Here is a 16,829-nt window from a genome sequence, read left to right on the forward strand (position 1 = left end):
AATGGACATTTTCTCATCGGTGTGGAGTGTTGGAGGCGTCCAGGGCCGTCCCCTGCCACATCAGCTCCGTGGCTATTCTGTACAGCAGAGCGGACCCCTGCTTGGGGGCGGAAGGTATGTACATGTGGTGGACAGGAGCTGGATGGAGCTTTTCGTTGTCTGATTGCAAGCTCTCCTTCAGTCTCTCCTTTCTCCCGATCCTCCTCCTCATCCTCCTCTTCTGTGTGAGCCTACGGGGGTCAGCGGACCTGGGGGGCGTAGCCCTCTTTCATCAGCCCCTCCTCATAGTCTGTCTGGCACAGAATCATGTTGTTCTTCAGGAAAAACTTGTCTCCCACACAGAACCTGCACCACACAAAGACACAAAGAGAGGAGGCTGTTTACACGAGCACGAGACTGAAGGGATCGTTAGTGTGGAGCTGCAGGCAGGTGGTCCGGGTGTTTCTTCCTGAGCACAGACCCCGTTTGTACTGGAAGACTGCTGTGTGCAAACAGGGAGCACTCCTCCAGAAAACAGTAACGTCCATTACGTGTGTGTGTGTGTGTGTGTGTGTGTGTGTGTGTAGTGCTGGGGAGCGGGGTAGATATTGGTCAGGGGGTTGTACACAAGCTTCAGCCAGGGACGGGAGGTCGGGTGGTGTGTTTGACCTTTCAATGCGGCACCAAGTGGAGTTTATGTTGGTCATGTATGAGCGGCCCCTCGCACTGTGTTGTCCTGAGGGCCTCTTATCTCCTTCTGTATGCAGGTTGCATGAGGGAGGCGGGCAGCCGGAGCAGTGTTTAACAAGGTGGGGGGGTGGGGTTCAGTGCTGCGAGCTGCACACTCAGCTACCTGATGAAGCCGCTCAGTTCGCAGCATTTATTCAGGGCTGCAGGGCAGATTGAGTGCATGATTTGTTTCAGTCGTTTGGGACCAATTAGGAGGATCTGAATACACCGCAGGTACTTCCACCAGTCAAAAACTGTGTGAGGGGTGTGTGGCTGACAACAAAGCAAAAACACTCAATTTCAGCCCAGTGACAAGTACAGCCAACGAAATACTGGAGTCGAGTTTTAATAACAACCTGCCCAACAAACATACGCTTCAAAAATCAAACCACACACGCACGCACGCACGCACGCACACACACACACACACACACACACACACCCCCCATTATAATCTGCCTGCCTGCAGCAGACGAGATACAAACTGGTATCGTACCAGTTTGTATCTCGTCTGCTTCTGGTTTCGAGATCTGCTGACGAGAGCGAGGATTCCTAAGAACATATAACCCAGGGTCAAATTCGTGTTCAGTCTCTGTTATTGCCAGGATATGATCGTGAATGCTGTTCCAAAAACCACCAATCTTTGAACAAGTCCAAAGAGCACGCAGTGAAGAGCCCGTCTGAAGTCTGTAGACGGTCCAATTGAAACGATGGAATATCTTAAAATGTATCAGCCTTGTTTTATTATCCCCGGATACCTGCCTGGGAATCCCTACGATAACATCTCATTTCTTCTTCCTGAAAGTGAGTCCCACGTCCCTTTCCCACGCAGACTATCCTGCTACGATCCGTGTCCTTAAACGTGAATAGTATTTTTGGTATAAGTATATTTGTATCCCTTACTTACGTTTCTTATCAATAAACATTACATTTGTAAATATCTCATAAATAATTATTCCGGGGCAACATATATTGATGAACAAGATTTCAATGTGTTGAAATCATATAAATCCCAAAGGGTCCGGAGAGCTTGCTCTACCCATTCCTTCCACACAGAGGTGGTATTAAATTAACAAAGTTTGTGATGAGCTCAGAGACCAGGTGACCGGCTGGAATTAGGACTTGTTTTAAACAGTCAGGAGACTTTTTTCATTCTCGCATCAGGAGGGAACCCAGCTGTGATATGATAGAGGAGCGGTGCCGTAGAGAGAGGCTGCTCCATTCTCAACCAAGAGGGGGCTCTTTCAGAGGGAAGCGACCATTGTGCCCGATGCCTGGAAGTTTGTGTGTGTTGTGTGTGGTGTGTGTGCGCAGTTAACCCTGTAACTAGAACATTTTGCGATTGTGGTAAATATAGTGAATGATCTGGGCAGTGAGTCGCCGGGGTCTGAAACTAAAAGTAGAATGTCGTCTGCATAAAACATACATCGATGGCCTGAACCCCCGACGGAACGTTGGAAAACCAGGGTCATTGCGAATAGCAACTGGGAGTGGTTAAAGCACAAGACAGGACAGCAAAAGCAAAGTCAGCGAACCCTGGGCCTTTAAACTTTGTTTTTAATGTTTGCCTAAAGTTGCATTAATTATTTCGGGTGTAAAGGTCTTCTTTTCTTAAGCAGACTAAAGAGTGGCAGAAACATTAAGAACCTTTAATCATCATATTTACAATTATTCACATGCTTTCATTAGAACCTGGTAAAGACTTCTTGTGGCTTCACTTCCTCAGAAACCTTTACGCAGGGTTTGTTTGACACCTTCATCAGTTTCGAGGAGGAGGTGTGTTACGTGTAATAGTGTCCTCCTCTTGAATCCCTCACCGTCTTCACTTCCACCCTGAACATGATTTCACTTCACTTTTCTCACGTTTACTCTTCACAGTGGTCAATCCCTGTCGTCATCGTGGTTTTCCTCCTCCTCCTCCACAGCTTTTATTCCAGCTCTCCTCCTGTTTCACACGAGCCAAATTGGTTTTCCCTCCGGGAAATGTCAACAGCATATGTGACATCCAGTTATGATGAGGATATTACACAGAGCCCATCAAAGGCCATCTCGTAAATGTCCTTGTGTTGTCCTTGCATTTTCCACATCTTAAAAACGGAGCAGGGAGCGAGTTCCAAACATCTCTCAGTCACACAATGAGAATAAATCCTCGACGCTGTGATACTCACTAAATCACACAAACTAAAAACAAGGAATACCGGTCGATGTGAATTTTCCCATTTTTTTCGGTTCATTTTACTTTCTTGAATGTAATATTTTGTTTACCTGAGCTCATCTTTGGTTGACACGGAAGCCAAATAGTGTTGTCAGAAGAATTCAGGATTTTCAGGTAATCATGTCGAAGCAGGCGAGAGCAGCGATACATGGGAGAGCCATTAACCATTAAAAATCCCCTTTCACCGGTAAGGAATACCATTTATTGTGGATCAGTGTGTATCATTATTCTCTGCGATGGTGCTGTCTCCTACTTTCTTCTTTTTTTCCTGTATTTAGAGTCGACTGTGAATAATGAGTCTTTGGAGACCTCTTGTTGTAGCACAAGGAGAAAAATGTCCTCCACAGGCACACACACCTAAAAGATGTATTGCAATGGCAGCTTGTTCGCCTCTGAGGCCTGTGTTAACTAGAGTATTCACATTCCACTGGAATCAGGAAAACAGGGCGCTTGTCAGAGAGTAAATAGTCTGGGCTGCATTAAGTCTAATTACGGTTAAGATGCAGGTTTGTAGGAGACGTAGCTCGATGACAGTGACGCCTAATTGTACAGCAGCTTGTAAATCTTCACAGGCAGATTGCTGCTGGGCAATCAGACAGCAGCAGCACAAGGACATGTTCAGGATGAGCTTTTCTTTGGGGAATGTGATGTAAAAAAATATGATTTAATATCTCGTAATTAGAGACAATCTCTTTCATTTTGTTTTCCCCTTTGCTGCTAAATAACTATCCTGGAGTTTGGTTCTGCTTTAATCTATGAACTGATGTAAGGCTTCAGATTTTTCTTGAAGTACCTCGACATTAAAAACTGTCAAGGTAGCTGGGTCACATCATCAACATTTAAGCATGCGCACATCTTCACAGATCACCTCGTCGTTTAATAATCTTCAGAGTTTTCATGAAGCATGAGCACGTTACAAAGACGAGTCCTGGTGTCTGAACTTCACTGAGCTCAGATCAGTGAGGGTGGAGCTGCTGCTTCCAGCTTTGTGAAGGCCCCTTTCTTACTCCCTTTATGAAGCCTTAAGAACAAGAAAAACATTTGGCAGTGACGTCAGCCAGCTGCCGAAAAAAATAATGTTTTGGCAGACTGTTAAGAAGAAGCTGTCGAACTCGCAGGCCACGCCCCCCCCCCCCGCAGCAGGCCACGCCCCCTCACGGCAGCCACACATCTGTGAAGCGGCGTTTGAACCTTTCAACTGAACAGCTTATTTTTTGCCTCCAGTGCTTTCAGAAATACATTTTGCTGAACTGTTTCAGTAAAAAAAGAGTTTTTATCCGAGCCGCTATGTTGGTCTGGTTTTAACTCCAGGAGCTGACAGCTTTGAGTGATGCGTTCAGGCGCATCATGTAAGTCCGCACTCCAACATGTTAACAAGCTGCGGCGCTCGTACAGTGGCGATGTTACAAGCTAAATATGATTAAAAAATGACTGATAGTCAGTAGCGAGCTGGAACATGCATGCGCAGCACACCGCAGTGCAGAACTTTCAGCAGAGCGGCTCCTACATAGTTCAGCCAGGGCGGTTGGCACAGCCCAAACCAATTTCTTCGGCCAGAGGGAGCTGGCCGAAGGAAATGACGTCATTTTGTTCGGCCGGACCTGCACTGCCGAACTTTCTTCTTGTTAATATGGAGTATGAAATGTTCTTAACTCAGTGAGAAGTTTTACAAGACAAAGCCGAATGAGACGTCTTCATCACCAGCGTAAACAGGCTTTTACTCATCAGACCGAAGGGATCCTAAAAAGAGAACTGGTCCCCTACAAACAGTGATGGGGCTTTAAAACAGTTGATCAGAGACTGTTTTTTGTTTGCAAATCTCCTTTTGTAATTCTGATTTAGAACCAATATGACCAATTTAGAAGTGAACTTCTGCTGTCTTCTGACTGCCTGAGCATCACATCTTTACCTCTTCATCCCCGTATTTGTTTAAAATGACCAGTCTGAGCCTATTTTTTTTTTAAGTCTCATGCTTGGATATTTTTTCAGTTCTTGACTGAGTTTGTTCCAGATTTCTTTGTTCTCAAGTCTCTTCTATCATTTAACCCGACGAAAACCAAAAGACATGAAATGTAAAACTTTTAGCCTCTTTTCTTCCTGGATGTCTTGTAGGACATGGAGCTGGGTTGGTTCTCCACAGGCTCTGAGTTCTCAACACCAATCATACACATAGTGACAACTGTGTCCCTTACTGCCTATTAGGCTGCTGTCTAACAAGCTTAATTCGTGACACACAAGGAACCAGTGGCCGGGCTTGGTTGTGCTGAACCCAATTGGTGTCAGTCTCTCCTTCAAAAGCTGCAGTATATGGAGCTTCCTCCTTATCAGCGCTGACCTTCCTCAGCTCTGTCACCCATCCTGCTCCCCTCCACTCTCACCTTCCTCCAGCCTCTCTCCGCTGTGGCCTCTAGCTCATCAGGGGAAATTGGGCCAGCACTGGCTAGATGATGAGGCTGGACGACAGCCCCATCGATTAGCTGTCCCCCAGGGCAGATCTGTGGCTAACTGCTGGCTGGATAGAGTCTCATATCTCCTTCCCATTCCTAACAGCTCACCGGCATTCCCCTCTCCTCACAACCAGTCTCTGTGGCTCGGAAACCACAGAGCTGCTTTCTTTTCCAGTGCAGGCAGGGAAATAACAGTTCTGGCTGCTGGGAAGGTCAGGCGGCAGATTTATGTCCAGTTTAACAAAGCAAGTGCAGACATGAGCAATCAGATCCAACGTGATGGACCAGCGGCTATAGAAGCTTTTCCTTCCTCTCAGCTTCATACCATTTCAAAGTCATGCACAAAGTGAAGAAAAGAGAAAGAAAAGAAATGTATTTTGCTCTGTGGCAGACAGGTAAGATAGCAGTGAAAGCTTTTCCATTTATTTCATACTTGAGACAGGCTTTGCTCGACATGCTGTTTCTCATTGCTGCCAATTTGTTGTTAATGATGACAAAGAGTGAAGAAGTGTGCTCAGGTCACGACAACAGTGACATGTCCACCATTAACGGACAGGGCGGTCTTTCCATCTCTTCCCTGTACTAATTGGCCTATCACTTAAGCGAGGCCTCCTAATAGCTGAGCACGACAGAAGTCCTGCAGTGAATCCCTGATGAAATCAAAATAATCACTGGCTTTGAGCCGTGGAATACAGTATGGTGACCGTCCCCACAGAGCAGGCGACGGTGTGAATAGATGCATGAGCAAACACGTGTGAGCATGTTCATACGCGATGGCAGCGATTCACGCCGGAGCTGACCTCCAGGAGTGATGGATAATTACACTGTGTGACCCCCCCTGACCCCACCATCACCCGCTCTGTTTATCAGATTTCACATTTCTTAACGGCGCTCCACTGAGAAATCTGCGGGCCATTTGTGAGATGGATTAGATTGCTTTATTGAAGGGCTGGGGGGTTGTGAAGAGGGCTTTCAAGTCTGTTTGATGCTGGCAGACGGAGGGGATGAGCCGGTGTAGATGAATGAGGCTACACATCCGAATACCAGACAAAGAACTGGACCACTTTCCAAGGTAATCGGACTACCTAGCAATGTTGAGGTCACCACTCAAAGGACTTCCAGACAAACTGTCAAAGAAGAATTTCTGTGATTTAACAACAGCGTGTAGGCAGAGTGTACTGATAAGAAGTACTTGTGAATGTAAAAGTGAACAACCAGCAGGTTGAGTCCTTCACCATAAATCTGGTGAAATTGTGATGGGCATCTGAGCAGTGCTTAAAAGCCACAGCACACTGTGCGGAACACACTAACACAGATTTTATTCAACACTTCGTCAACTGCTCCAATGTAAAAAGAAAGATTTGTCCGAGCTTAAATGGGTTTTAATGTGGGAGAGGAGAGCTGGCCTGTCTGAGTCTGGCTGATGAAGATTAGCTGACTTCTCCCATTAGGAGAAGCTGTCTGGTGCAGCCGGCTGAAGTGGCAAGATAATAACCCAGCTCTAATTGTGTGAAACCACGTCCTTTTTCCTTTAGCATGCTCAGGGTGCCTGGTTTGTGTGTGCTTTGGAGTGCTAAGGTCAGTGGGAGACGGGGAAAAAGGTGGGAGGAACAAAGGAACCCAGAAATCATCTCCTGATGTTCAACAAAGTGTTTCATGGAACCTTTCAAAACCCCTGACATCTTTGTCTGTTCATGAGCTTCAAGATTGTTTCCAAATACAAACTGCTGTGCTTCTATTGCGAGTTATGTGAAATTTATCTTAATATATCATCTTAAGACAAAGTTAGAAACAACCCGTGTGGACATGGGGTGCAGCAGACACTGTGGTAGAAAAGCTTCGTGAGAAGAGGAGAATAAACACTTGGGTGGATCAATCATGTCGAATTGTACTTTATTAATCCTCCTGAGGAAATGTCTTCACTGAATTGACTTATCGGTAGCAGCCATACGATGGGGGCTACGGCTCAGGGTCCCACGGTGCATGTTTTAGTACCCAGAGGGAACCCACAGACACCACAGGGAGAACATGCAAACTCCACACAGGAAGGCCCCGGCTTGTACTTGGACTTCTCACTGTGAGACGAGAGCACTGACCACTGCGCCACCATGTGGCCAGTGTCTATGTTCAAGTGGAATGTTAAAACTGGTACTTCTAGTGGTAAGAACTCTTGACTCATAGTGAGAAGGTTGTGTGTGTGGACAGATGGATGGTGCTTTTATTAAAGGTTATATGCTTCAAACTTTGGGAACGTAATCAATATGTTGTTGTAAAAGTCCTGTACAGCTGTCACTGGTACTGGCTCCTGCTCTGGATGTGGGATGTGGAGTCTGTCTCTCACCATCACCGCCGGTCAGTCCCGGGACAGAGAGCAGCAAAGTGTAGGAGGAATCACTCACCTCTGATTACAGAGCTGGCATGCAAAGCAGTCCAGGTGGTAGACGTTCTCTTTGGCTCTCATCACCATCTCGAAGGCTGGGATCAGTTTACTGCAGGCCGCACAGTTCCCCGTGACGCCAAACAACCTGTTAGGACACCACGCACACACACACACACACACACACACACACACACACACACACACACACACACACACACACACACACACACACACACACACACACACACATACAGAAGTCGGACATGTTACACATATTTACAACTATACAAAGATCTTTTCATTGTCTGTGCAGTTTTAGTAAATGTTGATAAAAACTATTACATTATATATTATACTGTAACACGGGTCACATATGGTAGGATGACATGTTTTAAAGGCCAAAGCAGGAATCAACTACTGTCATGACAAGACATGATTAATGAAGACATGAACTTCTTTATTATAATTCATACATTCCATTAATTCATAGAAGAACACAGCCACTGTGTCCAGACAGACGTCACATCCACACAGACAATTGACCGAGGGCAGGGGACAGCTTGGACAGTTACCAGACACACTCCCACCTGTGACATCACACCCACAAATTAAAGAATAAGCCGAGAGAAAACACATACATAAAGATCCTGCATAAAATATGCTCATTGACATGTTCAGACAAATAAATAAACCCATCTCTCTGTCGGCCTGTCTGTCTGTCTGGCACACACACACACACACACACACACACACACACACACACACACACACACACACACACACACACACACACACACACACACACACACACACACACACACACAAAATCATAGGTGTATATTTGCTTGTCTGTCTGTATGTCTGTTTGCAAGATTACATCAAAACCACTTCCAGGATTTTGGAGAAATTTCCACCACAGATAGATATAGTGTCCAGGTCGACCTTTGGTACCGACTGCACGGAGCGCTGAGCCGCCGCAGACACGACAAAACTGTTTAAAGTTCGAAACATATCAGAGTAGTACAGCAAATAAATCTAAGTTTGACTATAAACAAGAAAAATGACAGATAATCTGAGGGGAAAAAGAAAATCAACAGATGAGGTCAACACTGCAACATGGATATTGTCTGACAATAAAGTCCACAAACACAAGTGCTAAGGAGCCAGCTGTGGACCGAGTACACACACTTGATGTTCCTGAAGCCTTCATGGATTATTTGTGTTACTTTGCATGTTCGTCAGCCTTAGATTAGTATGGTTGTGATGCGCACAATGTCTAGTTCCTGTTGGTTTTTATGTGCAGAAACCGTCCCAAACTCTCTTATGAGTCCAGGAGATAAACTGGATCAGAGACGTGTAGTTTCACTTCGGCCTCTGGATCCCACAGAAAGGAGAAAAGAGCTGAGCTGCAGTGGGATGGTGGGGGAATAGCAGGCCACAGCTTGTGCCCAGGGAGGGAGCCATTATTCTGTAGCCTGCTCCAGGGACATTAATGCGAGTATTCATTAGGGATTCAGGGCTGTTACTACACAGTGACCTAGACCAGGCGAGCAAGGGAAAAAATATCTGATAACGAAATCATATAACAAAATATCCTATTAGGCAGACTTCTTGAGGCACTTTTAGTCATTGTTGTTAACATGATAAAATGGCATGCCACTCTCAGAGTCTGTAAGAGATCACAATCTGATAAATGATCTCAGGGCTCAGGATATGCAGTGTTGTTTATTAACCTTCAGAAAGTATGTTTCCCAGAGGCAAGGAAGCAGATAGATTGTGCCCTCATGAATACCTCCAGAATTAAGGGCCACTGTCAACACACCTTGAGACAATGAGGCATACCTCATGTAACATGAGAGGTGGATGGAGACAAAGGGGCTTGTTCTTCGGATTACTTCTGACTTAATTAAAAGAATTGTGCCTTTTCCTTTGAGCAATCTAAATTTAGAGACGTCTGTGCTTCTCTTGTCCTTCCTCTTTTCTACACGGCTGTGCTCTGCCGGAAGGCCTCCACATGAAATAGATGAAATGTTGATTTGTCTGCTCAACAAAGACGAGTCATTTTTCTTAGAATAGAAATGAAACAACAGGAATTGGCGAGGGTGGATTTTTTTAGTGGCGTGTGTGAGACAATGTGAAGGTTCAGGACCTTGTCCTTGTCTCGCACACTCAGGCCTCAAAATGTCTTGTCAGTTTGATTCAAAATATTCTGTCATCCTGTGCTAATTTAAGGTAGCATGTGTGTTTAAATACAGTACTACACTGTCAGGGATCCTTCAGAAAACTACTTGAACCGGCTCCTTCCTTATCAGCACACAAACTGCTGTCTGTCCAATAATGAATAAATAAATAAATAAATAAATAAATATCACATTTCCCCAGGTAGAAAATGTCTCTGCGGTGAGATCAGTGCCAGAAGAGAAACTATTGGGACGACGACGTTCTTGGCTTCACATATGGATCAAATTGAATTTAAAGGCAAAAAGATGAAAAGCAAAAACTCAACATGTGAAATTTACTGCTACAAAAAAGCAGTGATGTTATTTTGAAAGATGTTTAACAAAAATGTGTCGACTTGTTGTGGTAAGAAAGTTGATTTGCTTCATAGGAACAAATAAATACATCAAAACATCTCACAAGGAGAAATGTGGACATGTGCAAGAAACGTGTTGAAGGATCAAAAAAAGTACACAGAAAAACGTCAACAGTAATGTCAGATATTCTCTGTAGTAGCTCAGACAAATGTCACAGCTGTGGTTTAATGTTATGATATATCAGCTATAGCTGGTTTTAACAGTAACAACAATCATTTCTTTGATTAAAAAACATGTTTTCCTGTATACTACAAATTGTACACAAAATTCTATAAATCTTTAAAACGACTTAAAACAAAATTAACACAAAGAGATATGTTTGATTACATTATTGTTACTTTATTATTAGGGTTAGTAGTAACTACTACTACTAATAATAATAATAATGAAATAAAAACTATTATTAAAAAAAAAATATATATATATATATTAATATGTCTTATCAGAATACGACTAAAACCTGTTGCTGCCTGTTCCTAATGTGTTTCATAGTTGATCCAGGATTTCATTAGTCCTTTGGAAACTTTCACTCAGCGACTTTTCCTCATCTCAGTTCTCAGAGATTCAGACGAAGAAACTAAACACAATGAAAGTTCCTGATACATGTGATCGTCTTGTGTGTGCAGGCGTGCATGTGTGTGACACGTGAAGTGCTTTGTGATGTAATATAGTGAAATCCATTGAGTGTGTTAAAGATTTTCCCTGTGAAGAAGCAGGTGTGGCAGCTGTTCTCAGCAGGTTTTATGATAACGTCTCATTCTGACTAAATTGAGCTTCAAATGGTTTCAACAAAACAAACTTTTGGCTGCTTCTCATCCATGAAAGACCTGAACTGCTCATAAAGTATGTTTGGTTATACGAAACCTCTCAAAAATGCTAAACGTTGACCCAGAACATGAGCTAGTAAAACCACAAGGACCCCTTAACCAACGAGCAGCCCAGTAATCCGATTACACCTGATAGGTGGCACCAGCGTTTTTGTAGTAGTTTTGTTTAAAAGAAAATTCTGAAGATGAATGTTGTGCAGTCACTCCCTCCAGACAGGGAAGATGGATGCAGAACGTCTGCCACTTGACTGCCAGTTTGATGCCACAGACGCTGATGGCTCTCCAAGGAGGAGCTGAATTAACTGTGGTTGGTTGTAATAACCCCAAAGGCACAGACGGTTAGTAGATCCCGGGCTCGTAACCACTGTGCTGAAAACACCGGGCCTGTAATTGCTGATGAATGAGTACATTCCTAATGCATCTCTGTGAGGCTGGTACAGCCGTTTGCCATGTCTGCGAGGCAGAAAACACAGAAACACACTTCGTATCCACGGCTCACAGGACAATGTGCTTTTTGAAGAAGGGAAAGGAAATTTATGTTTTCTTCCAACCTGAACTTCAAAGAGAATCAATGGTGAAAGCTGAACGGGGATTATTGAAAGTATGTAGTTCAGGGAAGAACCTCAACAGATCATCATGAGTATTTGAGGAGTATCTAAGTATCTGAAGAGTATGTGAGGATCTGAGGAGGATCTCAGGAGTAACTGATGATTATCTGAGAAATATCTGAGTATCTGAGGAGTACCTGAGGAATATCGGAGGAGTATCTGAGGAGTACCTGAGGAATATCGGAGGAGTATCTGAGGAGTATCGAAGGACTGGGACAGTACAGCTGAGGGAGAGTAACGTTTAACATGTCTGGTGTTTCTTCTGGTCAGAAGAAGGAAAACTAGGAAAGTTGGTTGATTGAGAAAGTTCAGGAGAGTATTCAAAAGAAGGCAGCTAAAGGTGAAGATAAATGAAGTACAAGGAGAACTGTGAGTTCACACATAGCAAAGAGTACAGTGGTGAGTGGAGGAGTGGGCGGTAAAGAACTACATGATGTGTAGAACTGTGAAGTCCATCGGATGGTGAAGGTGGATCACTATGGAGCCGCTCTGAGCATCTCCTTGTTTGCAGTGGTGAAGAGCAGGATGACAGGAGGTCCTGTGGAACATGATGTTTGCAGATGATATGGTAATCTGTGATGAGTGTAGAGAGCTGGTGGAGAATACCCTGGCAGGTGGAGGTCTGCTGGATATATTGGATATAAATAATGTTGGAGAAAATGGCACAATGGTTAGCACTGTTGCCTCACAGCTAGAAGGTCCGGGTTGAAATACTGGACCAGGCCTTTCTGTGTGGCGTTTGCATGTTCTCCGTGTGTGTAGGGGGGTTTCCTCCTGGTACTCGGTTCCTCCCACAGACATAAAAAACATGTATGTGAGGTGAACTGGTGACTCAAACTTTCCTCTCCATCCATGGTAAACTGGGTATGTATGTATGTATGTATGTATGTATGTATGTATGTATGTATGTATGTATGTATGTATGTATGTATGTATGTATGTATGTATGTATGTATGTATGTATGTATGTATGTATGTATGTATGTATGGACAGATGGACAGATGGACAGATGAGCAGAAGGATGGATGGATGGATGGATGGATGGATGGATGGATGGACAGATGGACAGATGAGCAGAAGGATGGATGGATGGACAGACAGACGGATGGATGGATGGATGGATGGATGGATGGATGGATGGATGGATGGATGGATGGATGGATGGATGGATGGATGGATGAGATGGATGTTGGAAAAAGAGCTGGCAGGAGGGAGAAGAGAAAATGGAAGGATGAAGTGAAGGGGGACATGCAGACGTTGGTATTAAGAGCCGAAGGACAGTTTCGAGGCGACTGAGGCAGCTGATCTGCTGGAGGGATCAGATGGAAGAAGGTCTTGTTTGACTAAAAATACCTTCACTGTGTTTTGCAGTTCATCACGACAGTACATTATAGAGATATAGCATTTTAAACCAGGCCACAAACGTCAATAATAGACAGCTGCATGAACACTGTTGGACGTCTTCTGAAAAGCTAAATTTGCTCCCGTCATGTTAGGAGGAGGTTCGATGTTCACCTCTTCTCAGTCTGGTTCTGCTGGAGGTTTGTTCTCAGACAGTTTATCTCTCCTTTTGTTTTGCTTCAGAGGGGAGGAACGTGAAAGCCTCGGCTGTGTTGTTTTGGACGGACAAGAAGCAATTTAACTGAAAACGATGATGTCATCACCCCACTTCTACGACCTGATAGCGCCACGACGTCACTTAACAACAGAAGCTTTTTGTGATGTCAGATTTGTCAATTTCTCCGTTTTTACATGCTCTGTGTCATCTTCTCCATTTTTGATGTATGTGGAAGCAGGTATTACTTGCACCCATGCCGTGTGGATAGGAAACTTTTTAAGAATGACGAGGAGAAGAAAGATGGTTTTGGTTCGTGTTGACAGGGCCGAAGAAGTACTTTCATCTAATGTCACCTTGGCTCCATTTTGGAGAGCGGCGGGGCGGGGGGTGGGGGGTAGGGGGTAGGGGGTAGGGGGTGGGGTAGTTATGCTGGTTGCACCAGTTCTTCCTGTAGCCATTTTAAATTCCAGGGGCAGCTTTGCTCTCTGGTTCCTTTCCAACTGCCTACCCCCTACCCCTTCTCCTCAACCACATCAATTGCTCCAGCCTCGGCATACATTCATCAGCTGCCGGATTAGAATTTGTTTCCTCACAAACCATTGATCATTGGCCTATTACTAGGCAAATGACAGTTAATTACCCACTACATTAACCACCGGGACCTGGGGACCGACTCCCTGTGCCATCAGTCAACATGATGAATGTGGCAAGTTCAGTAATGCACGACCGTTCTCTCGTCCGCCTGCCAGACAGAGAACAACCCCTGGATCTCACTTCCAGGCAACCAGAGAAAATCTATGGCAATCTGCATAATTACAGGTTCAGGGTTAATAACAGACAAATGATTTGTTGCATCTCACCATAAGCTGTTTTAATGGGACTGTTCTCTGTCCATCTGATGACTAACCCTGGATGCCTTCATGCTGCAGCTCCGCCCAGGACTGAATCCAGACAGAATAATTAGTTTAAAGAGCCATTTGAATGAACAAAAGAGCAGACAGGGAGAGAGATGAAGGTTTCACAACTGTCCACAGTGGATGTGTGTGTGTGTGTGTGTGTGTGTGTGTGTGTGTGTGTGTGTGTGTGTGTGTGTGTGTGTGTGTGTGTGTGTGTGTGTGTGTGTGGAGGGGGTGGGGTATACTTATGCCTTCTTCAACTTACGCCCTCCCCCAGCATGTGTGATTGTCAGTGATTAAACTAGAGGCAAAATTATTTCAATTACCACAGTCCTGAGCTGGGAATTGTCCCTGGGACAAGATTTTCCTCCCGGAGAGCCGTGACTCGCCGTGCCTCGCCGGGCTGCCGGCTCCATCAGCTCTCATCTGCACCTGGACTCTGACATCCTAATGATGAATTATGGCCTTCCTTCGGAGAGACTGCTAACCATCCTCTCAAGTGTCAACCTGAAGCAGCCGCTGATTGCTTACTAATTAGCTCCTATAGATTCTCCTCACTGAGGTTAGAAAACACTTGTTTAACTGCTTCACATATTTATGAAACTGTGACTAATGACAAGGCAAATATAGCAAGTCATCACATGTAAGTGTTATAGGAAGTGGTTGCTTCACACACACACACACACGCACACGCACACGCACGCGCACGCGCACGCGCACGCACACGCACGCACACGCACACGCACACACACACACACACACACACACACACACAGATTTTCTTTCTTTTTTGAAAATACACTGCACATCTGGTGTCCAGTTACTGTGATTAGAAATTAAAATCACCAGCATGCATGGACAGAGTCAGGAGGGCGGCAGCAGTGGGGGGGTGGGGGTGGGAGTGGGGGTGTGGGGGGTGGGGTGGGGTGGTGTGGTTGTAAGGGGAGGGCTCTGACCTCTGGGGGGCAGGTTGGAAGCCACCTGTATCTCAACCAGCTCTGCAATTATCTGCACTAAACATGAACACTTGCACAAACCATCGCTCTTTACAGCTAATTTAACTAATCTCAACTGGAGGGGACAGGCCAAAAAAATAACATGTCCACTCAACTGGAATCAAGTATTTCATTTCCTTTGAAAATACCAACCTCTTGTCGGTACAAAAATGTTCTATTCAAAGTTTATTGCCCCAAATCCTCCTTTTTGATTGTTTTCATTCATTTCAATATTTGATCATAGGAGCTTCATTCAGAATCTGCTGTGTCTGTGTGAGCTGGACTGGCTCCGCCCACACATGCCCATCTTGGGAAGAGGAGGAAGTACTTCCTCTCGTGGTGCCATGTGCCAGTGCAGAGCTGCCTAATTGTGGGAGGAGTCAAAGGGAGGGTCTACCTTGATTGGGATTGGCTAAACCCCCGATGACACTATATAGGGTTTGATTTCTGATTGGCTGGTTGGAGCAACACACTTTTTTAAAACCTGAAACAAGCCAGGGAGAGAGAGGACAGACTGTCTTCACTTCTCGTGTTTCATTCTCAGGTATGGGGACGTATGTTGGAAAACCTATAGAAAGTCAATTTTGCATAATTTGACCCCTTTAAACAGATGGAAGCAGACCTTCAGTATGTGTGAGAACCTCATTTTAATCACAAGAACTTCAGTAATTCCAGGAGGGACTTGCAGTATTGGAGGTTAATGATATCGTAACGATTCAAGTGTTTTCTGAGATTTTACCATCAGTCTGCCACCTCACCACAATCAGGACACATCCTGTATGTTTTAGGCCCCGTTTACACGACAACGAATTAGAGTGTATCCGTAAAACATTCTTCACTTTTGGGGGGTCCGTTTACACGGCACCAGTTTGGGGATCCACTGTATCCACTAAGTTTTTAATCCGGCTCCCAAGGTGGAAAGATTCTTTCACGGCTGCTATTCCCTCCTGCAGAGACTGATGGAGGCGACAGAGCCTGTTACTGCACATCTCTCCCCCTCCCTCCTGCTCATTCAGTTGTAAACAAACATGGCTGCCCCCAGTGGTACGACCCGTAGTGGTACGACCCGTAGTGGTACGACCCGCGGTCCCATATTCTAGTTTTATCGTCCAGATCAGTAGTTTAATAGTTTAGACTCTCCCTGATATCATCCGATATGTCATCAGTCCATACGGATGTCAGGTTCTCTCCATTTTCTTCACGTTTATAGTGTTTTGTTCTCTGCACACATCTGTGTAGTTTTGTTACAAAATCAATTAACAGCGCCCTCCTGTGGCCCAGCATAGTAACTACATCGTTGTCTCTGTGTTCCCTGCTGCAGTGGAAACGCACTCCTTTTTTTTAACGGATTAGGTGTTGTCACGTGAAACGTTGTCGCGTAAACGGGGCCTTAGACAAACAGTTCATCTTTTTAATACTGGTCAGGTATTTAACAGAAGACGCACATGAAAAGATCTTCTGTAGTTTTGTTTCATAAGGTGAACGGTACTTCGAGTCAAAAACATATCAGCAACTACCTCACAAAAATAAAAAAGACACAAACAGTAGATTGTGGCGTTTGTAGTTGGTAGTGAGCAGAAGTCAAGTGTTTGACCAGCTC

At 44.7% G+C, this 16,829-nt stretch overlaps 1 protein-coding gene across 1 annotated transcript in view; it reads right to left on the bottom strand.

The window, feature by feature from the left end:
• Positions 1–239: 239 nt before the first annotated feature.
• lmo3 (LIM domain only 3) overlaps positions 240–16,829 on the bottom strand; it is a gene marked incomplete at both ends in the record, with an annotated part of 36,730 nt that continues 20,140 nt past the window's right edge. The window contains 2 exons of the mRNA XM_080492312.1: positions 240–345; positions 7,770–7,895. Coding sequence (XP_080348438.1) covers positions 240–345; positions 7,770–7,895 — 232 coding nt within the window. The remainder of the gene's footprint in view (positions 346–7,769; positions 7,896–16,829) is intronic.

This window comes from Lipophrys pholis (genome assembly GCF_963383615.2).
Source record: "Lipophrys pholis genome assembly, chromosome: 22".
NCBI classification, from domain to species: Eukaryota; Metazoa; Chordata; class Actinopteri; order Blenniiformes; family Blenniidae; genus Lipophrys; species Lipophrys pholis.